The 22,642-nt window shown below is 34.9% G+C and overlaps 3 protein-coding genes across 3 annotated transcripts; 2 read left to right on the forward strand and 1 right to left on the reverse strand.

Moving 5' to 3' along the window:
• The first annotated feature begins 305 nt into the window (after positions 1-305).
• Positions 306-6,427, forward strand: LOC146137420 (dnaJ homolog subfamily C member 9-like). The gene is made up of 5 exons (XM_083393459.1): positions 306-528; positions 2,216-2,356; positions 2,926-3,086; positions 3,944-4,083; positions 5,289-6,427. Exons 1-5 carry the CDS (start codon positions 358-360, stop codon positions 5,447-5,449), a joined length of 774 nt encoding a protein of 257 aa, XP_083249585.1. The 5' UTR covers positions 306-357; the 3' UTR covers positions 5,450-6,427.
• LOC146137421 (poly(ADP-ribose) glycohydrolase-like) lies at positions 5,765-17,088 on the reverse strand. The gene is made up of 15 exons (XM_083393458.1): positions 16,814-17,088; positions 16,302-16,611; positions 15,567-15,624; positions 15,312-15,369; positions 14,942-15,052; positions 13,980-14,189; positions 12,572-12,739; positions 11,860-12,020; positions 10,881-10,969; positions 10,045-10,178; positions 9,196-9,343; positions 8,753-8,891; positions 8,081-8,229; positions 6,378-6,512; positions 5,765-5,972 (listed from the first exon to the last, which is right to left on the reverse strand). Exons 1-15 carry the CDS (start codon positions 17,066-17,068, stop codon positions 5,830-5,832), a joined length of 2,268 nt encoding a protein of 755 aa, XP_083249584.1. The 5' UTR covers positions 17,069-17,088; the 3' UTR covers positions 5,765-5,829.
• A 298-nt stretch (positions 17,089-17,386) lies between these two features.
• Positions 17,387-21,901, forward strand: LOC146137422 (TIP41-like protein). Its single transcript, XM_083393922.1, has 6 exons — positions 17,387-17,564; positions 19,137-19,316; positions 20,012-20,111; positions 20,339-20,470; positions 20,897-21,055; positions 21,612-21,901. The coding sequence occupies exons 1-6, from the start codon at positions 17,455-17,457 to the stop codon at positions 21,801-21,803; spliced, it is 873 nt and encodes a 290-aa protein (XP_083250048.1). The 5' UTR covers positions 17,387-17,454; the 3' UTR covers positions 21,804-21,901.
• Positions 21,902-22,642: the final 741 nt, after the last annotated feature.

A 22,642-nucleotide genomic window follows, 5' to 3' on the forward strand; every position in this document is an offset into this window, starting at 1 on the left:
GCGATATGTGTTTATGCATGGCTTTCGAAGTCGAAATTTGCTAATATGACTTTTTAATAGAAAAAATAAAAAAAAATAAAAAAAAATAAAATCTTTTAAGTTGACAGGATTTTTGCACAACTAAAACAAACTACTTTTATCTGTTAGCTGGTGCAAAGGATTGTAATTTTATTTAGATACATCTTGGTTAAAAAGATTTGCCCTATTTTTTTTCAATAGCCGATAATACGTTACGCATGATTAACGAAGGTTTCGCGCCACTTGACTAACAACAAAGTTTTAAGCACATTGCAAAAAATCGAAAAGACACCTCGCGTGTTTAAAATTATAGCAATTTCTTTCGAAACCTCGTGAATTATGGGTTTACTGCAAGAATGCGAAGAGCTGTTTGGCACCAAAGACTTGTACGAGCTGCTGTCCATTCCAAAGACGGCCGACGAAAAAGCTATCCGAAAAGCGTTCAGAAAAAAATCGCTCAAAGTTCACCCTGACAGGTCGTGTGATGAAGATGCGACCAAAAAGTTTCAGGTACTAGAACAGCGGTTCCAAAACTTTTCTAAAAATTTTGCTCGGTGAAATTCTTTTTGACCCTAGGGTTCCATTTTTTCCCGGATTTTTTCCCTCTGAGAAACGGGATTAAAAAATGAAAATTTGTGGTAATCGCACAAAATTATTTGACTTTCGTTCCTAATTACGTCATTATGATGTTTAAAATTACTTTATATTAGCTCCAAGCTATTATTTAAGCTAATTTATGTTTCCGATACCATTGCATCGAAAGTTCAAACACCAGTTCTATCGCTTTTCACTTCAGCCTCTTGTGCAAATTTATTTGTAAACTAAGTTTATTGAAGTTTTTCTGCTGGTAAGCGTAAATAAAACTCAGGCAATTACTTTAGGTTTTTTTTCATATTAGTTGAAAATGAAGTTTTTTCAAGTTTTGCTTTGTTGCCGAATAACTGGTATTATTAAAACATTGAGATTCGGGTTCGTTATTTCGCGATAATTTCTCGTTGAAACATTCTCATAAAAGAACCCTAGTGAACCCTTTGCAATTTTTTGGATAGATGTGGCCCTATAAAAATCAAATAATGCTATAGGAAAAATGTAAAAACCATTCCGATAAAAAAAACAAAAACCTATCAAAAACGGTAAGGGTTACTTGGGATGGGTGTACTTGGTTTGCTGCAATTAACTCATCAAGAACCCGTAAGCTTTTTTTAATTATTTTTATCACATTAATTGCTGTACTTTGGGACCCTCTGAAACTGATTGCGGACCCTCTACTGCTGTACTAACCCTAGTTGGACGCGAATCCGAGTTTGGGAGCAGCTGTACTAGAATCTAGTGACCTAATTGACTGCTTGAACGACCACCCTTTTTTGGTCTGATTGGTGATTAAATTCAGCATAGACTGCGCTAAAAATAAACACATTCGGCTCTGTCTAGAATCATACCAAAACAAACATTATTTGGGTTTAGGTAGGTTAATTAATATTATTAAAAAATAAATATAATAATACTTCCAAACCCCATGCTAACTGACACCCTAACCCAAATATTGTGCGTTGCTTCAATATAGTTGTTTGAATGTATTGTTTAAGTAATTTGTTTGCACATCTGAAGTAGTAAATTTCACATGCATCTCCACTTGCCATGTTAGTATATAAACCTTGATTGATCTTTATACCTTGATCCAAAACAACTGACTTTTGTTTTGTTTGCGCTTTTGGTGATCAAGGTCTATGAAAATGTAGACTAGGTGTCCCACGAAATTATTTCAAAGTTCTATTTTGTGCGGAGCTGTGTAGACAGTGAAATTTTGTACCCTTGCAATTAACTTTGGTTAATTTTCGCGAAACAATACATACTAATACATTCAGTGCGAATTTGTTTTTAATTAATTGTTTTACTTAACATAAATAAACAGTTGATAGGATGATTACCTGAACCAATTTTTGTAATTTAATTACAACATCCACAGATGTTAATAAACGGTTATCTGGACTGTCAATAGAACAGGTATATAATATTTCAGAGTCTATTGACCAGTGTAATAATTTACATTTTCTGTTTCCCTAAGTTACTGACCCCCAAAAAGCAATGAAAAACAGTGTTTTAACTAGCTTGCAATAGCCTAACTTTTTGAAATTGTTTTCTATAATTTCAAAAAAATGCCAAACTTTTTATTTGCACCTTATCACGTTAATTTCAGGTGATTTCTAAGGTAGCAAAAATTCTCCTTGGAAAAGATTCGCGTGAATGTTACGATGAAGAAGGTATCGTTGATGAAAGTGATGAACTCAACGAAGAGAATCTTAAAACTTGGGATGATTACTTTCGAACCTTGTTTAAAGTATGTTGGTGTTTAATTTACACTAAAATATCTTGAAGGGCGTGAAGGCTTCGCAAGGGAGGTTTTAAAGCAAATATATTAGTTTATTTATTATCAAGTTTTGGAAACATGAATATATTTTTTTAACTACCTTAAACAAAGTACCCTCGATTTAAAACCATGTCTACAATAAGTAGCTGCATGACTTTTGATTTAAATGTAGAAAAAAATAGTGTACCATGATTTTTAATCCTGTTAAAAAAATAATAGGTTCTCTATTATATCAAGACAGTAAGAGTGGTTTTCCAGGTGTAAAAACCAAGAGTCCCAATTTATTAGTTATAACCTCAAGATAAGTGGTTAAATTTACTATGGCATTTTGTAATACTAAAAGTTCTTTAAAATTGCTTTTGTGCTTTGTCATTTCTAAATACACAAAAGTCATATCTTTCAAAGTTGTAGCCTTTTTCATCTTTTAATGAAAGACAAAACGTGTTTTAAGTAGACAAAGTTTTTTTTACAATAAAAGTTGATCAGTTAACTTCAATATAAACTGACTGAAAAATAACCTAGGTGTACTTTTATTTTAGTTTGATGTTAACGACATGAAAGCATTCGAAGAGTCATATAAAAACTCAGAAGAGGAATTGAAAGATTTGAAGGAAAATTATCTCAGTGCAGAAGGCGATATGGACCAAATAAGCGAGTCACAAATTTTATTTAATACATTTGAAGACGAGACACGACTCCGGTAAGTGGTTGTTTGATTTATAAAAGTATTCATGTGGCTGTCACACTTGTTTTTTTATGGAATCAAGATTAAAGGGCATTTGTTTGGCTCTTATTGTTTCGGTTAGGAAGGTGTTTTTATAGTTTATAATTATCAAGTAAAATAAATTTCCGTTTTTTTCTGGTAGGTCCTAAAAAAAGGTTTTCTGGTGGAAAAAGCAAACAAGTTCTATAGAATATTAAACAATACCTTTATCACATTTTAACCTTTATTCTAGAGGCCTATTTCAAACCTCCATCACTAAAGGTAAAATTTCCATGTTAGCCAGATTACTGTTAGAATTAACTAACACGTTAAATACAGTTTTTTTTTGCAGTTAATATAAAACAATAAGGGCAAACTAAAAGGCATTTAATATTTCAAACTCTTTTCCACATTTCAGTTTTTACTACTTTTTAAGAGGCCTACTCCAATTAGCTTTTGACAGGTGAAATTCCTGCACTCTTTTGTCGTAAAATAAAGATTGAGTGGCAATAAGTGTCAACTATTAAAATTAGCCTGGTCACACTGTTTACAGATTTTTCAAACAAACTTCACTAACATGCCTAATAAATATAGTTGCTTTTGCAGGTAAAACAATAAAGACATTCAATATTTAAAATTTCTTAACCACATTTATGTTTTTGCTACTCGTTTAGAGGACGTTCTTTAATCTGATATTGACAAAGGTGAAATTCCTGCGCTCTTCTATAAAATAAAGGTTGAGAGGCAATATGGTCACATTGTTTACAGATTTCCAAACATAATTCACTAACATGCCTTAAACATTTATTTAAAAATAATAATTTATCCCATTTGTGTTTTTGCTAATTTTTTAGAGGTCTACTTCAATCAGCCATTGACAAAGGTGAGATTCCTGCGTTCGATGCTTTTACAAACGAACCGAAAGCTAAAAGAGATCGACGCAAGAGAAAAAGGCACAGGGAGTCTCGGGAATTCGCAAAAAGTCAAGCTGCTGGTAATTTTTTTTACAAGTCCCAGTCATTAAATACCCTAGCAGGTTAAGTTCAAGTCATTAGCATCAAAATAAAATGTTATATTTTTAAAACTGGTAATTCGTCTAGTCCAGTGGTTCTTAACCAGGGTTCGATCGAACCCTTGGGGTTCGACGCAGCTGTTTCAAGGGTTCGACGAGAGTGGCATCTGAAACATAAATGCTTTTATTTCAATCTAAATTCGAATCTCTTTTATGTGCCAAGGTGTCAAGTAACGTTTAAAATTGAAAGTTTGGCCAATTTAACCTATATAAATGCAAGTTTATAATTTGATTATGCCCAGTTTCAGCTGCTACGGGGAAGAATCGAATGCTGAGCGATATTTTGGGGTTCGACAAAAGCTTGCAGAATTAAATAGGGATTCGACAGGTTACCAAAGGTTAAGAACCACTGGTCTAGTCTGAGTACCAAGATGTTTGAAACTGTTGCAAATACTTGTTCTAGAACGATGCGGCGACACATTTATAGTGCTTGCTTTAAATGTAGTCTGGTTCAGTGTCAGCTTTTTTGCGGGGGTCACTAATTATTTCGCGTCTCGCGATAACTTTCGCCTGATAATTAAGTGTCGAACAATCGTTATTGGGCGAGCGAATAACGTGTAATGCCAGGTGTGGAGTTCGCAATTTCCTTAAATGCTTAAGTTGCAAAAGTAACATTCCCACGTATAGCAGGGTTACTTGAGGTCAAATTTAGGCCAATATTCAGCGCGGTTATGCACAACCTAATCGTCAAGTATTAGACAATAGTAAGTTGTTCGCTTTGCAGCACATTATTCGACTGCATAAAAGGTAAACCTGGCTCACAACAATCGAATAAGTTTATTTTAATAGTTTAACGTTAACTTGACTTGGACTTAAGGTATTTCAAAAGGACTTGTTTACAAAACTGCTACTGATTTTAGGTAAATGAAGTTTGTACTTTTATTAGCTTACCGTTATAAACATGTGGTGTGGTTATCAAACCCTTTTTAAAGAATTCTAAATGACAAAACCTTTACTATTTTTTTAGATTAGTGGTCCCCAATGATAAAAGTACTTCTAAAAGGACCCCAATTAGTGAATAACTTGCATAAATAATAAAACTCTTAAAAACCTGCAAGAAATTCACAGTTAATTTCCCATAGGCAGAAATTAAAAAGATTTTTTTTTCAATAAATCTTTTATGCCAGCAAATTTAGGCGAAAGCAGCGGCAACAGTCTCGAACAGACAATTCTCCAGCGGCAGAGAGCCCGCAAACAGGCAACTGATAGCTTTTTTGACCAGCTGGAGGCCAAGTACGCCAAGCCAGAGAAAAAAACAAAAAGCAAGAGAGGGAAAAGGAAGAAGTAACTTTTCAGAATACTAGCTTTTGCCTTTTTCATCGTGTTTCTCTCGTAGCATTTCTTTCTTTTGTTTAAATTTGACTTTGGGCGGGAAATGTGAAGCAAGGTTGTCTCTGTGTGATCTAGGAATGTTCAATACCAAGATATAGTTGCTATTAGTTAAATATGTTGTATTGTGATATTTTTCTCCAAAATCATCTAATAGATATTGAGCATTCCAAGTTTGCATTCGAAGAGTTCCTTGTATCGTATTTCTTGAGTAAATAGAATAGGTAATTTTTTACACAAACACTCCAACTGACAGGCACACAAAACTTCGGGAAATTAAAATGCTTTTATTAACGACAAGATAGTTCGAAGTGCAAAAACAAATTAAAAAACACCGTCTCATAGTTCTTCGTCCGTTGATTGCTGGTACTCTTCGTACGATTTCTGGATGTAGTCCGAAATGGTTCCCTGCACAATAGTTTTCTTGCCCTTTTGAACCAACCGGTCTTTGTGGAAGTTGCAAATCATCGCCCACAGGTCGCCTAAAAATAAAAATTTTATAATTTTGGTGGAACTAATTTGATCAGTTTGGATGCTATGTTGCCCACAAGTTCAATTTTTTGTATTTCTTTCGTGTTTTACTGTTCTTTGTTTTTGTTTTCTTGCTATGTAGTCTGCTTTGTACGTTTTACGTTAAACACGGATTTTGACAATTTTTTTGAATTCCCTAAAAACAACATTGATCTTTTTTTATTTTGGGTTTTCTGCTTTTTAGTCTGCTTGGTATTTTTGTCATATTTCATATCATATTATTATAACTCATATTTTCGAAAATTCACTTTATGTTGCGCACAAGTTTATAAGTTTTTATTTCTTACGTTTCTTACTGTTTTTAGTTCTTATTTTCTTGCTATCTTACAGTCTGCTTGCTACGTTCAATGTTAAACACCTACGTATTCTCAGCTTCTTTTCACGAATAAAGTTCCACATTTGGTGAAGTTCACTCGCGAGATTCGCGTCGTTGAAGGTGAAATAGCAAAGTTGCCGACCGGCCGCTGAAGCTGCCATTAACTGGATCAGTCCTGACAAAAAATAGTAAATTAAACCACAGCCTCAAGTTTGGGGTCAGCGCCGTTTTCAAGATGGATGCCTCAAAGGATTTTTAAAAATCATGGAAAACGTTTTTCTTGTTACTAATTATCATGAAAATTTTAGCAACTTTTCCGTTCGAATCCAATTCGGCCAATTGAAGAGATGATATCATTATTCTAAAGTATTTAACAAAACAATGCAGACATATATCAGGAGGTTTTTTGTTTATAAAAATTAATTTATATTTTGAGCTGATTATATTTATCTCGCTAATGAGACTTCCATCCATTGCACACGAACAAGATTGAGATTTTTTTGGTGTAACGCAAAGACCACTGCTAATGTTGGGCTTAGTAAGATCTGCGAACTAAAAAAATCCTTATTGGCAGAACGAATAAGATATCCTCCTTTGGTTTTACTACCCAATTGCTGTGTGACAATATTGTTTGGAAAATAAAGTTAAATCGCAATTTCATTGCTACAGTAAAAAATATCCTTTGGGCAATATATAACACAAAATAAATATGTGAAAGTAACGTATACAGCATATGTGTCGGCTAATTTACATAATCTAATTATCAACATTATCATTGGCTTGGCCAATTTTTATAGTTATAACCTACCAAACGAAAATTTAATCATGCCATGACGCTTTTCTAAACGGAGACAATGTTGGGTGTCTATACAATCGTATAATGTTGTTTTATACGCAAATATTCAAAGTTTGCAAAACAAAACTTTGCCAAACGCATGCAAAACAGACAACGACGAAAAATCGAAAGTTGCTTAGCAAACGGTTTAATATATTGGCGGCCCAACAATATTTTGAAACGATTTAGACGACCTTGTAAATAACCGGGGTCGCCAAACATTTTCACAAAGCGTCGGATAACTGAAAAAATGGCCTACAAATATTTGTGTCCAACATTATTAACTAATTATAGAAAATATGAATACCTATTTGACCCAAAACTATAGCTTTTTTGAAAAAAGTTTTATAAAACTGCTGTTCAGTTTATTTCCATAAAAGTTAGTTTTAAATGGCATCCGACAATTTTTAATAGACAGTTGTATTTAGTCGTTATTAAGACAATATTGCCGACAGGATTAACCCCAGGCCGTAGTTTGGCGAATCCTGGTTTATAACATTGCCGTCACAGCAATAAACTTAGCAACAGATCCAGCAACCTTACACAGCGATTATTAATTAGCAAGCCAGCTATGTGCGAGGATTTATTACAAAGCTACATTACAGATCCGTTTAGGGATATTGTGGTAAAAAGAAAGCCGAAATGTTAGCCATTTTTTCGAAAAATAGTTGTCCTTTTTTCTAGTCGTTTTAAATGCGAAACCAACTATGAAGTCAGGGCCTAAATTAATGTAGCCGCCTTTTTACCGGCCGCCTTACGCGAAGCCCGACATTCATTACAGCACGATTTGCATTGAATTTTGGAGCGGAATCGAGACTCGATAATAGTTAAAGTGCCTTCTGCCCCAGTACCCTACCTCCCGGTAATCTTACACAGAGCGATAATAATTAGCCAGCTATCAGCCTTACCTTTCATCAGGGGGTTTCCCCCGAAAGCCCCACAGCCCCAGTTGCCAGTGGCGACGGCTGGGGCGTCGTCCGGGTCCTCATAGCTGAACCCACAGTAGGCCTTATTCAGCTCCCTCAAAACACTGACGGGTGGGTATTGGTCGCTGGACCTAATGAAATACAAAATGGCGTTAAGGTTAATTTTTTAGCCAATTTGGGTCGTCATCTTGTTTTTGCCGCTATTCTTTTTTGGTTTACTTTAGTTCGTTCCAGACCGATTTTCGTCCAAAGGTTTATAGAAAAAGTGTAGACATCGTGGTATTTTAAAATCCAGTTTGAAGATTTGGAAACACAATGGCGCTAAGGTTAATTTTTAGGCCTATTTCAGTCATTTTATCGTCTGCTGCTCACAAGTTTGTTTGAACATATTTTTCTTTTCAAACTTTTCCGATTATGGGTGATAACTAAACTACAAATAACAAAGCCGCAACATATAACAAGCGAACTGTTTTATTTGCAAAAATTAGGATAAATACCCCAATTTTATAAAAACTATGCATTAGAAACCCTTTATTTCACCCCAGGTCATTTGTCCAAAAGTCAAGTCATTTTAAAACAGTGACCTAAGTGCACTCAAGTCAATTCGTTGACTTAAGTCATTACAACACTGACAGAATCCAACTGCCGTCCAACCTCTTGTATCGCGTCGCGTCAAGTGCCACGATCTGAGAAATCCTCCTTCCGTAGTTATCCCTGGGTGTTGTGTCCACGTAGTCGCCAGCCCACTCGTAAGTTTCTGCGTAGCCTGTGAACGAGCTGAACTGCTCGGCGCCTGTGTATCAAAAGAAGAGCTGTAAAGTCGGTTTAAAATAAAAAAAGAACTCCGACCCCAGTCAAATGTAACAACTTTCTAACTAATGCGAAGGATTCGCTGATAGCAAGTAGTACAGCATAATCAATGGTTTATGACGTCACAAGAGACATCATAAAACGCTATATTATCAAATAAAAATTATGACAGATAATGTTTAAAAACATTCGCTAAAGCCTAATGTTGAACAAATTAAAGACTGGTTCTCCTTGCGGACCCTCTGAAACTGCTGTACTGACCCCAATTTGGGAACCGCTGATCTAACCTGTGATGAGAATGCATTCGTTGTGGTCCATTCGCTCCATGAAGAGCATTGACGCGATGAGTTCGGGGCAAACGCAGAATCGGATTTCCTCCTGAACCAAACCAGTGCGAAGGACTCCACCACCGATGGACTTGTTCGCGAAATCCATCTGCCAATGCCGTGATTATGGTTACTGTCAGGGCTGCGGACTCGGACTCGAGTAAGACTACGTAAAACTACCCGAGTCCCGACTACTACATTTTGAAACTCATATGGCCACCAACTATAGATTGTAAAGGCGGAATAGCATACTCCTGATAAGCATCTGAAACGTACATATACAAAATGTGTAATCTGTGATCAAGACCTTCTGAAGTCGTACTGGCCAACAATAACAACACCCACTTTAATGGAGGTCGTGCGTTCGAACCTCACCGCAGGCTAGTTGTGTTTCTAGCCTGACCTTGATTGCACTACAATACTGATCAGGCTGACTGACTATACCACTATTAAAAAAAATATATTGTCTTGTATAATATGTAGCATGGCGTTAATATAAAATCAGTATTCGCAACAAGATTTTTATATTTTTTTCCTTTTTTGGGGGGCAAATGCAAAAAGTAAATTACAATACCGAAATTTTCAAACATGAAGTTTATTAAAAGCGTTGATAATAATTAATTAATATCAAGTTTAGGAGGCTTCAAATTAAAACTGATCCTTACACGAACATAGACGAACAGTACCGCAACTTGCAAAGTTTTTTGACGTCATACTTGAAACCAATCAAAATAAAAATCTTCCTCGAATAATAGTTCTCTTCAACGGTTAGCTTACAACTATTATTTGGAATTAGAACACGACAATGACCTGTAACATTCCGTGAGCGTCCTCGATCATTCCCTGGCTTCTGACGTGGAAATCCCCCAAAGTGAGAGGACTGCGACTCCAAGTGGGGAATTCATCCATGGAACGACGCTCGTAAGTTATCGTACCGCTCGGCACTGCACATAACAGGTTAATAGTTGATATATTGGCCCGAAACTATTACCAGGATATTTCTAGTACACCCAAATCCGAGTTTCTTGCCTAAAAAAAAATAAAAATCGCAGACTCTGTGGACCAATGGGGCAAGCAAGGCAGGCTACGAAATTTGCAGGATATTTCTACTTGTAGTTTCGCTTATTGCAGGTAGAATCCCGCCATTTTTTCGGGTAAAACCGTTTTTTTGGGGAAGGGGTTGGAAATCTTCGAATAACATTTTTAAACCAATGACATTGTCATTAAATGCTATCTCAGAATCAAATGTAACGTAAGTGACTTTTTGTGTTAACAGAAAACCGCTTTAGTACACGACTGATGTTTTCTTTGCTTTAATGGGCATGTTGTTTTAACAACAAAATTTGGTGTTAATTTTAATTTTTCAAAACAAAAAACGTTTTGTAAAAAACACCGCGATGTCTGTTTATAAGTTTATTAATTTGATGACGCTTTGATGAATAAAGCGTTACAAAATGATTGACCTTGTTTAACTTGACCATTCTTGTGGAATTTAAAACCCTACAGCAGAGTTTATACCTTATTGTGTTTTTGTTTTGAAAAAAAAAAAAAATTGTTTCTATTATTTTCTGTGAACTAAATAGGATCGCATGTCACACTTTATTTAATTTGCTTGGTAAAAAATTGAACTCGAAATTTCGGCTTACTTTCGCTCGTGACCCGATCAAAATAGTGGAGGAGGGTTTTGATCTTCTGTAAGTTCGCCTTTTGCCTTTTATTGGCTCCCTGGAAAATGCTGCAAAACAAAAGATCGATATATTCTAGTAAGTAGGATGGTTCGATATTTTGACATTTTCTAATGAATATCCGATGCTTGATATTACATTTAAATCACATTTTATTTTTTATAAATTTTAGCATAGCCCATGCTTTTAAATGTTTGCAATTGCTGTATATACGGTCAACGTGATTTCTTTGTGTGTTTTTTACTTTCTAAGTTGTGTTAAATTGTTTACTTGAAGAACTAACAGATTTTATGCTCATCAAAACTTAACATACGATGATTCTATTCGGTCACGCATCATTTGATGTTACTTTTTTACTTGGTATGCAACCAAAATCACCATTAGCAAATAAAAAAATAACACCAAACTAATATTTTCACATTGGTGTGTAACTTCATCGGTATTTTTTTTTTTGTGTGTTTTTTATAATATTTCTCATATAACATATATTTAGCTTATAACAAGTATTTAGCATTCAAACGAACTGATTTTCAGTTTACACAGTTTCGTACTTAGTCTTTTAACGTTCTGGCTGCGGAGTCGGAGTCAGACCGCGTAAAACTACCAGAGTCCCGAGTCCGACGTGCGCATTAACAAATTTTAAAACTTTTAAGGCGGCAAATGTAAGTTGTAAAAGTGTAATAGCAAATGGTGAAATATTTTTAAACCATGTAATGCGGGTGGATCAATTATGACACCAATATGAGTGGATTGCAGAAAATCAACCTTAATTTAGTTGCGTAAATGGGTAAAATACAGGCTTTAGGGTCAGAGCTGGACTCGGGACTCGAAAAAATCTTACATTTGGCCGGAGTCGGACTCGTAACACATCACATTGGGACATTGGGACATATATACTACTGTCACGCTATTCGTGCCTTATAAATAACCTTAAACTTACTGGTTGAAGTTAATAAGGGGGTAGTTGGTGTATTCCGATTCCCGATGGCGCGAATTTCGTCGCGGAAAAGTGCAGAAGAAAGCGTTGCACAGAAGACAGGCCACTTGCTGCTGAGTCATGCTGATCTTACCGTTCCGGTGCTGACTCAGCAGGGGAATGGGCTAAAGAAAAAACATTTTTACAGCATCAAGTGCAACGACATATACAAGTAGAGCCAATTTTTTAACAACTTCGAAAATAAAAATGAGATGTGTCCGAAATGTGACAGTTTTATACGATACCCGATATTTTAAGCAAAAATGATCGTGATCCGATACGATACCGATGACGTAGTATTTAACGCAGTGCCGGACCGGTGCTTACCTGCCATCGAAATATCGGCTCCGATATTATCGTAAATTCCACGTTAGGTGGTCGTCAATTCGACCAAAAACTTTGTCATTTGACATCCTTATAATAACCAAATTTACAAAACATTTTTATAATCGTTAAAAACACAGAGCACTGGACAACAAAAAAGTAAAGATTTTTTTAAATCTTTTTTTTGGTCGATTCAAAAATTGTCTTAATGTGCACCTGTTTGAACAGTGATTGTAGTAACCAAATTCACAAAACATTTTTATAATCGTTAAAAACAGAGAACTGAACAACAAAAAAATAATGGTTTTTCTAAATCTCTTTTTACAGTAGATTTTAAAATCTTAATCTTTACCTTTTTGAACAGTGATTGTAGTTGCAGGGCGAGCCTGACCATTTTCGGCAGCGTTACGTCAAAAAACTTTTTCGAATACGAAGGGTCGGCGAACTCAGTGAAGAAAGTGTTGAGACTTCTAAACGTCCATTGGTCGGCGTAACGCGAGTTGTAGTTTAAGATTGCTTCCTGAAAATAAGAAATACAATCAGAAAAACTTAAGAAAAATTTAAAACCTGTTTTCGCTGTAATGCATTTAACGTAATCTATTTTGCCCTCGTAGCATAATGGTTGAAGGTTGTAGTACGGTGTAGAAAGAATAACAAATCCCATAGAGAAGTAAGGTGCAGTTTTAACGCTTACAATATATGTCAAGATTTATTCGAAACGTTCAAAATACTATTTTGCCATTGTTTTCGAAAACATGTGGTCCTTGTAATTTTTTTGTTGACGTATAATAGGTATCTTACATTGAGTGCATTGCAATCGGCCATTCTACTTTGGCCGTATAAAGCTTATTATTACTGCTACCTATTCAAGGGCCGAACAAGCGAAAAAAAGAAATACCGTTGGGCAAATTAACACTGCAATTTGCTTCTGAATACATATGGTGTATCTTTTCTCAAAGAGACAATTTGGTAGCCACAAACATTTGTTTTATTAGTTAGTGGCGCCAATTCAAAAGGCAGGTAATTAGGTTCGAACCCACGATTTTGCTCTACCAACTGAGCTACACAGGCTCAGAAGGGAGCGAGTCGTGAAAAGTTACTTGCTCTATCCTGTACGTAAAACTAGCTTGAGTGAGGTTCGAACTCAGGACCTCGGCCATAACGCGCCCGTCGCTCTACCAACTAAGCTGCACAGGCTCAAAAGGGAGCAAGTCGAGAAACAAATTGTCGTGAGTTGGCTAGTTTATTTTCTAGCCCGCCTGGCTTGCATCATTGATCGACTGATTCGGTGAGTCTGCTTTGGCTTTCAGTGTAATATTCGTCGGCCTTTAAAAATATTTGCTAGGAATTTAGGATTTAATAAAGAGTTGGCGAACTACAAAGGTTTTCGGCGAAATAAAAACAAAAGTGGCGAATCGTATAATATTAGGGCGAGCTGTGAACAACGTTGGTGGCGATCTTAATATGAGAGAGCAAAAAAAATTGTGGTGTCAGTTATGAGCCGTTTCTAGAAGCTGATAACGTATAAAAATTATAAAAACAATTGTCCCGCTAGTCATGGGAAATAATGCTTAATGGACGCTGGACCAATTGAGTAATAATTTTTGAGGAATTTCATATTATTTGCATTACCATATATATACTGTATTTTGATAGATTTGCTACTGTTCTGGGGGGTGAGCACCCCCCTTATACATGAACGAAACAAAAGGCGTTCATCTATAAACCAAAATCAACGACAAAAAACCCTTGTTACCTACTTCGATATCAACAGAGCTTGACAATCCCATTAAAAGCGACGTCTCTATCATTTCCCATCGTTGGCATAATGTGGATTGAGATCCACCGTTTGTACTTCTGCCAGCGTACTTGTTCTGGGGGGAGCAAGGCAGTCGCACGTGGTGTGAATCCCATTGGTCGACATAAGGATGACTGAATGGTGATGGCGGAGTACGACCATCGAAATTTCCCTGGGTAGAAGCAAGTATGAGGCACTGAAACTGAAAGATACCTATATATGTGGATACAACAACTGTAATCTGGCCATTCTGATGTCCTTTCGATAACGACACGCATTATATGGTAGCTTTCTATTGAGGCTGTATGCATAAGCGCCGAACTTTCAAAATTTCAGGACGATATTTTCTAGACAGTGCAAACATGCTTATTGATTAGGTAAAAAATGTGAGCTTTTGATAAAAGCTGTTGCTTGTTATCACTGAGCCAGCCCTTTCGCTTTTTAAAATTTTATTTTCGCACCTTTGGGCTAAAAAAGTTTGTATTGAATTGAGCAAAACGTAACAATTTTCTGAAAAAATTTTTGAAAAAAAATTGCATAAATATAAAAAACATTGTTTGGGAATTTTATGGTCTTGTGTCTATATGGTAATTCAGAAAAGTTTTAAACACTTTTGGTTAACTAAGACTGTGCTACAGAAATTATTTTGCACATCTATTGTCCTCTATTGAGTATAGAGTTTAGTTAATATATAGGTTAAAATGACAAAAATAAACGGAGAAAATTTTATAAATCTACAGTTTTTGTAAATAATTGTTCATGTTTTCTTTGCTTAACGATATTATGACACATGAAAATATTTGACAAATTGACCTAACGTGTGAACTTCAACCAAATTATTTTTTAGGAAGTTAAAACAATCACCCTAGTCAGTATCACTGATTCTTAACTAATAATTTTTAATAGTTTTTTAATCTTCCTAACCTGATATAATATCGAATGATTCGATGCACTGTCGAACTTGTTTGTTTTGTGTGTCATTAATTTCAGCTCTTCGTAGGGTTTTCCCAACCAAGTTGGCTGGCTTTCTTGCACCTGTAAATATAATTATTTTTACATGGTGTAATGTTCAGTACAGAGTCAAACATTACCTTGTGAGCAAATTTAAGCTTTAAATAAATCTTTACATACAAGCAAAGCATTTTAAATATTATACCACACCATTTGTTGTGCATTACCTTGTTTGTTTAGTATAGTAGTTAGTTTAGTATAGTATGTTATAATTGGCTTAAGGTTAATTCTAAGTATATTCAAAAGGAAAAAAATGTAGATATTTTTTTTAAGGTATATATACCTCTTCTAAATCTTGTTTAGTAGAAGATTCTCCAGTATTTGACTTTTCAACTTCTTCACTGCAAAATAGAATTCCCACAAAACCTTTTTTGTTATATAGTTATACTAAATATACCATAAATTCCATAATATTAAAATAGTTGGCAAATAAACAAAACATCATGATTTATGGCATTGCTTTTACATTTTTATAACTTGCAGTTTTAGAGCGTATAACTATGTCACATAACAATGGTAAAATATTTCTGCAAAGAACCTGTGCTGATCTTGCAATCTTTCGTTTTTTACCATTGACATCGCCGAATTAGATGCTTCTGCAAATAACATAAAATACAAATTAAATTAATTAAAGACAGCCATTAGACTTACTGGTAAAACATTGAGTGCTTTACAAAAAAAAAACAGATTCTTGATTTACAAACCTAAAACATACTATACATGGTTTTACACGCCTATTTTAAAAACGTTGATATAAAACTACTTAAAAATGTTTAAAAAATAAAAAATAAAAAAATTTGTTGAGATCTTCAAATATATAAACTGCACTCCAAATAAAACCAAGATCTTACTTTAAAAACCACAAACATGAGTGTTTTGTACGTAAGTAGCATTGTTTGAAAATTGCAAGATTCAATGGCATTCATTGTTGTAATGACTAAAGTCAATGACTTGACTCAAGTGCACCTAAGTCACTGTTTTCAAACAACTTGACCCGACTTAAGTCATTTTGTCAAATATCTTGGGAATATATTAAGTGTTTTTGATTAGAATTTAACTCAAGTTTTGCATGTAAAACAAATTTACCTGATATTTTTTGCAAAAGACTTAACTCCGACTTAAGTTATTTTATAAATGACTTGACTGGGACTTAAAAAAAAATTACTTGTTTCCAACACTGGTGGCATTTTTTGAAAATATTGTTAGAAGGCAATAAGACAAATGTTATCTAAAAATGTACTTCTAATAAAATTATTAAATAAAGTTCACCAACCATAACTTTCTGTGCATTCGAACCAGTCAAGCGAGTTAAGTCCAATGGGAGAATTTTCGCAGGATTCCTGGAACGTCATTTCCACCGATTCAGATTGATTAAGATTGTAATCTAGTTGTCCCGTGTCTTGGTTAGCCTCCTTCGCAATTTCACTCCCGATATTTTGGTCGTCGATAGTTTGTAATTGATCGAGAAGTCGGCTTCCAGACGTGGTTGGTTGATTATCAACATCCATGGGACAAAGCTCCGTTGCTGATGGTTGGTTGTCAACACAAATTGATGGAATCGGTGATTGTGGTGCAGGGTTGACCTGGGGAAATTCAATTATAAAATGTTTACAAAAATTAGGAAAAATAATCCAATTTTATGAAAAAAATGCTTAATGAAAACACTTCATTTTAACCCAAGTCATTTGTCCAAATACTATTACTTCAATTCGAATAATTTGTCTTTGAAACTTTTTAGTTTTCAAAATAAACACAGATATTATATACAAGGAATTACAAAAGTACCTTTTCAAGTGGTCTAAAACTTTTCTTCTTCGCGGCCAATCTTCTCTCTTCTTGCAGCTTCGACAAATTTGTAACTTTACTTTCTGAATGCTTTTTGCTTTTTATATTGGAAAATAACTGGCCAATGGTCGTCTGCTTTAAGCGTTTTTTGTCGGGAGAAGTATGGGACATCCTCCAGACCGATTGCAATACTTTCAGTACTATTGCGCAATCAACCAAGCCATGTTTTATAAATATACCCTTGCATAATCGCATTTGCTAATAATAAGTTTAATATTGCATTTCACAATTGAAATCTTCCAAATAAATTAGAGGTGAAGCCCCAATATCGAGAAAAAAGTAAACAATTGATTTTAAACAGAAAATAGTTATATTTCAAATTGTTTTTTGCGTAAACTTTAACTAGTTAATTTTTTCAAGAATACAGTTAGCTATAAATTCATTTAATTTCCAATTTAGTTTTAGTTAAGATCCTAATGGTTAATTTCGTTTTACATGATTTAAAATGGCAGCAAAAATAACCCACAGTCAACAAGTTGGACTTGATTTCTGAAATGCTCAAGTAGTGTGTTCTTGCTGACAACAATGCGGTTTTTATTACGAAAATAAGCAAAAATACTCACATTGCCGGATCAGGCAGAATGAATAGATCTTCAACTCCGTTTGGAGAAAAACGGGAGCCGTTCGTGTACGGGCCATGGACATTTCTGGCCAAGAAAAGCCACATTTTGAATTCTGGTGAAATCGACAGGTGAGAAAAAACGGGCCAGATTGGAAATTTGGATTTTGCGCGGGCGAGACGATTTTGCAGCTTGAAATTGCGCGGCTGTGATAACGTTTCTGCCCAAATTTGCGCGGCTGTAATAACGTTATTGGTAAATTTTGCACAGCTAAAAATGGAGTACTATACTAAATACCGTTGGCCCGACGAAAATTTACCGTTTGAGCGATTTTGTGCGGCTTACCGCATTTAAGGTTGATTTTACACAAAATTCGCGGCTATTACCGCGGCTGAGCGGGAAACTGCGCGGGGAATTTATCCTTACTTTCCCACTTGGAAAACGGGCTGGTCTAGAACCCCACCACATTTTCGTCCGGTGTTTTATATTGCTAACATTATTGCGTTTGGGTTTGTGTGGCTCAGTTAGTTGTATTCTCCCATATTTATTTCTTCCTTGTAATTTCAATTTTGACAATTCGTTGCGTTACAGTAAAAAAAAGTGGTTGGATTGTAGATCGGGGACGAAATAACAAATGAAGTATTCAGAATTCTTGTTTAGGCTGTTGCAGTTTAAACAAACATTCTTACAGGAAAAACTTACCAATTCCATGCACAAAATATGCATATCATAATTAATTAACAGGTTTGGCATTATTTTACAAAAAAAATACCCTAAGGCTGAATCCCCACCGGTTAGACAAAAACGTTTTAAAGCAGACTGATTGCGACTAATGAGATGGAATGCTATTTCTTTTGTTGTCGCGTCTCCACCGACCAGACTTGACGCAAATCTTACGCACAGCAGACAGACACGACTAAACGCGTTTTTAGCGAGATAGCGCGTGCACTACTGTTTTATTGTGTCTGAAGATGCTTTTCGATAGAAACCATTAGTTTTTTACGGGTTTTTGTAGGTTTTATATTAGGAATGTTATTTTAAAAGGTTAAGCCGGTTATTTTTTTTAATTCCAATAAAACTATATTCCGGGAAAGGTCGAAAAGCCTTTTAATTCGTATCTTTCTTTTCCATGTATGATTTTACCAGCTTGACTAGTTCAAAAAACAATTTTGAAGACACCCTTGCATACTTTTGAAACTTATCTTTATGTTTTAATAAAGTGTGAAAAAGTACATGGAAAGAAAACTCTCTATACCTTTTTTTAACAAACAAAGTATACCCACTACTTGTGTTGTCGCATAAACTGCTGGTTACGTTTCCAAATACACATTTCTTCCAAAATTTACACGTTATTTGCCTCCGCAATGATCACAACTGAATTATATAGCCTAGCTTTGACCAGTTCAAGTTTCGCGCGCTTTGTCGGTGGGGATTGGACACAGTCGCTTTCAGGCACGACGCGACAAGTCAACAGACATGTTTCGTCGCGTCGTGTCTGAGGTCCGGTGGAGATCCAGCCTAACTCTCTACTCTAAAAAAGTTTTCAAAGAAAAAATAAACACTACTGTTTTTTTAAACAATAATTTGAACTCACAAGTTTGGGATTTCTGAATTATTTAAGCTGTTAGTTTTCAAGTCATTTTTACATAAACATGCATTTTAAAAACATTTATTTAAAATTTTTGTTGTATTAATTTTTTTAGTTTATTGCTTGAGCTTGATCTTCCTCAACTGCCTGAAATGACGTTCGGCAACAACAACTTTTTGATCAAGCACTCGTCAGGATTCCAGTTCAGCTTTAACACGAGGGACGCACTCAGGCTTGTTGACAACAAACACGACCTGATGAAAGTGGCTGGGGCCAAAGAATGGGTGGAAAGCAGGTAAACTTTGTTTTTGAAGGGATATTTTTTATAATTGCAGAATTGCTTTAAATATTTTTTAATGTTTAGTGATATTATTAGAAATCAGTCACAAGTCATTGTAGAGTGGTTTATTTTCAAATCCCTCAATTTGAATCACATTTTGACCTGAAAATTTAATGAAATTTACAACAGCTACTTAAGGATGACAAAATACCCCAAAATTGCAAGTTTTACAACCAAGCAATTTTGGAGATATTACAAAATAGCATGAATTTTCCACTAAGTTACTATATTTTTTTATTATATATATATATTTTTTTGTATAATATCTCCGTAAATTCTTATTGGATTTTTAAAAGTTTTGGTTCCTTTTGAAGCAAAAGGCAATGACTAACTACATTCGATGGATTATTTAATAAAATTTGTTTTAGAACATTTAAGTAAACATATTAGACTTAATCGTTAGATTTTAAAGGATATAATTAATAACACAAAAGTATCACAATAACAAAAAAATTAGACAAACTCTGTACCTCAGAATTCCTATTTTCTGTTTTTTTTTTTGGTTTTGTATTACTATAAATGCTTTTTAAAGAGTTAAACCTCCTTGTTGGTATTTTACTTTTGAACTTCATTTTGCAAACCTTCAGCTTTTTATCAAAATATTCATGAACTATTATGCTTTTTTTTGTATTTGTTTTTTAATTTTTTAGAAAAAGCAATGATATTGTGGCGGAAACGGTCAAACCATTTGACTGGACATTTACGACAAGATATAAAGGCACAATGTTGGATGAAAAGAGCAGTTTGATGGTGAATCAATACTTCTTTTATCAGGCTAATTAATAAAAACTTATATATTAAACTAATCGTTACCTTGTATTTTTGTATGTAATTTATCACCCCTGCTAAACCTGAATACTACAATTCCCAGCTTTACAAAAGATACTTTTGTTTAGTATGTTTATCAAAACTAAAAGGTGATGTTAAATTGATTTATACTTTTTATCAGTGATAAGATATCTGTAATTTGTAAACAGGTAACCGAAACAGAAGACAGGATTGACTTGGAAAGATTAAAGACAAGAGAGAAAATCCTTTTCTTCGAAGAAATGATGCTCTTTGAAGATGAACTTGGCGATAACGGCTCCGCTCAATTATCAGTGAAAATTGTACGCCACCAAGCGACTATCTTGATTTAACCTAACCTATAATATATTTTGTGTAACATGTTTGTAACATACTTTCAAAGCTTAAGAAGCGCTCCGCATCAAATAACAATCAGTCAGCAAGGTCTAAGACTTTTAATATAAATAGATATGTCGCCATTATAAATGAAAAATGAACTGATGACGCCATTAATTTAGATGAGGAATATTTATGTTAAAAGTTTTGTACGTTTTGCCTACTGATTGTTGTTCGAAGCAGTGTGCTTCTCACGCTATTAAAAACTTATAGAACTTCTATCATCCGCATTATTTGCTCTGTTTAAGGACAAGATTCTTGTGTGGAAACACATACTATGCTCATACTTTTAAAACAATGGAATAGCATTGACTTAACTTGAGTAAATTTGACAGTAATTTTTTTATTTTTAGAGGGTGATGCCTTCCTGTTTCTTTTTGCTTATGAGGTTTTTTCTGCGCGTTGACGGCGTGCTCACACGAATTCTTGACACTAGGTGGTACCACGACTTTTCAACCAACTACATTATCCGGGAATATACCGAAAAGGAAAAGAGCTTTAAGGAACTCAGGGTTGGTTTGAGACTTCGAATATCTTTAAAATAAAAACAAAATTTTACATATTACCAAACAAATGTTTCACAAAAAGTTTAAAAGATGTTATAATGCAGCTGTAGATTGGTTTATTTTCCGTGAATGTACATTACACATACGAAAATAAAAAATAGAAAAAATTTTGATAAATCAATCCATTTTTAATAAGGCGAATAAAATAATTAAAACATCAAAACACTGTCAAAATTTTTCAGTGCTGTTTACTGTGCTAGTACTTTTTGTCGTATTATACATATAACCTTTAAGTTGTAAATGTTGGAAGCCACATTAAGCAACTGAATTATTTTTACACAAAAACGTTTTTATTTATTTTTTGAACTAATCTTCTCTGTAAAGAACAATTTTAATTAATTCCGAAAAAAGCACCTGATTTACACATTTCCACAGTAAAACAACTTTAGCAATAACGCATCACATTCTGTGATGCCTGGTCTGTAACTTGACTATCTGATTACCTTATTTATTACCTCAAATCAATTCAACCTGTAACAAAAACGTGGTTGAAAATTGCCAGAATACGCCGCCAGCGATGCTAACAGATGTCGCCTACATGGACCGAGTCTTAACCCTAACAAAACAAGTCGTTGAGAAAATCCAATTTCCCTCTGAACAATCAGGGCCCGACGCCAGCTCTGCTGCGACACCTTGCGGACTGACAAACTCCGACAATCCAGCTTGTGCAAAAACTGCTGTCCAAGATACGTAAACCACGCCAAATATTTTTTTTCGCGGTCGAGTTATGAGCGCAATTTATTTTGTCCGGTGCACTTTTTGTGTGTTTTTGTAATAAAATTCAACTTCTTACTGATTGTTTGTTTTCTGCGATTGTTTCGTGAAAATTGTTCGCGGTCCCTTATAGCCGGTTGCTAGGGCGCTTATTATGGGTTTGGATGTTTTTTGCGAGGCGCCGTTTAAAGTCAATATGCACCGAAATGTTTTGCGTGGGTGGACGAGTAACGGTTTTGCGGGAGTTTGAGAATTTTTTTGGTTTTCTTGGCAGCCTCAAATTCCGCCAAACCAGTAAGAAATTCCACCGTTTTCGAATGAACTGGGTGTTATCTTACTCACATTCTATTTAGGATTTATTGAATCACGAACAATAAAAATAAAATGGAAATAAAACCAAAATTTACGGAATACGTAAAGTGGGGTTAAAGTTTAATTGTTTAGTTGAGGGATGTCCAACCTTTTAGCAGAATGGGCCACATTGCCACTTTCGGTAGGCCGCAAAACCTCTCAAATTAAAGGGGCGACGTCATAACTTACGTCATATCGTGACGTCATAAAATAATTTAACTTATAAACACCCGCTTCTCTAGAGTAAACTCGTGCGCAAATATGCAAGTAATCTCGATCTTATTATTTTTATTATGGCGAAGCGCGAAACATTGAGTTCACATGTTTGGGCTCATATAATTCCTTAAAACGGTCCGCAAAAACACACATTTAGAAAAACACCATCTTGCTTAGCAATGATGGGTGCACAAAGTGTTCGATGGATGTCAAAATACAACATTAGACTCGATTACAGTCTCAGAAAAAATG

The sequence above is a fragment of the Ascidiella aspersa genome, chromosome 7, assembly GCF_963924565.1.
Source record: "Ascidiella aspersa chromosome 7, kaAscAspe10.2, whole genome shotgun sequence".
NCBI lineage: Eukaryota > Metazoa > Chordata > Ascidiacea > Phlebobranchia > Ascidiidae > Ascidiella > Ascidiella aspersa.

Bases quoted from the DNA above. Each gene is read 5' to 3' on its own strand.
- LOC146137420 (XM_083393459.1), top strand. From the start codon at position 358: ATGGGTTTACTGCAAGAATGCGAAGAGCTGTTTGGCACCAAAGACTTG. The intron at 529-2,215 runs GTACTAGAACAG...CGTTAATTTCAG, and splicing joins ATGCGACCAAAAAGTTTCAG to GTGATTTCTAAGGTAGCAAA. The intron at 3,087-3,943 runs GTAAGTGGTTGT...CTAATTTTTTAG, and splicing joins GAAGACGAGACACGACTCCG to AGGTCTACTTCAATCAGCCA.
- LOC146137421 (XM_083393458.1), bottom strand. From the start codon at position 17,068: ATGCGATTATGCAAGGGTATATTTATAAAACATGGCTTGGTTGATTGC. The intron at 16,612-16,813 runs GTACTTTTGTAA...GAATTTCCCCAG, and splicing joins GTTTTAGACCACTTGAAAAG to GTCAACCCTGCACCACAATC. The intron at 14,190-14,941 runs GTTAGGAAGATT...GCTTCTACCCAG, and splicing joins ATCATTCGATATTATATCAG to GGAAATTTCGATGGTCGTAC.
- LOC146137422 (XM_083393922.1), top strand. From the start codon at position 17,455: ATGAATAGATCTTCAACTCCGTTTGGAGAAAAACGGGAGCCGTTCGTG. The intron at 19,317-20,011 runs GTAAACTTTGTT...TTAATTTTTTAG, and splicing joins AAAGAATGGGTGGAAAGCAG to AAAAAGCAATGATATTGTGG. The intron at 20,112-20,338 runs GTGAATCAATAC...ATTTGTAAACAG, and splicing joins ATGAAAAGAGCAGTTTGATG to GTAACCGAAACAGAAGACAG.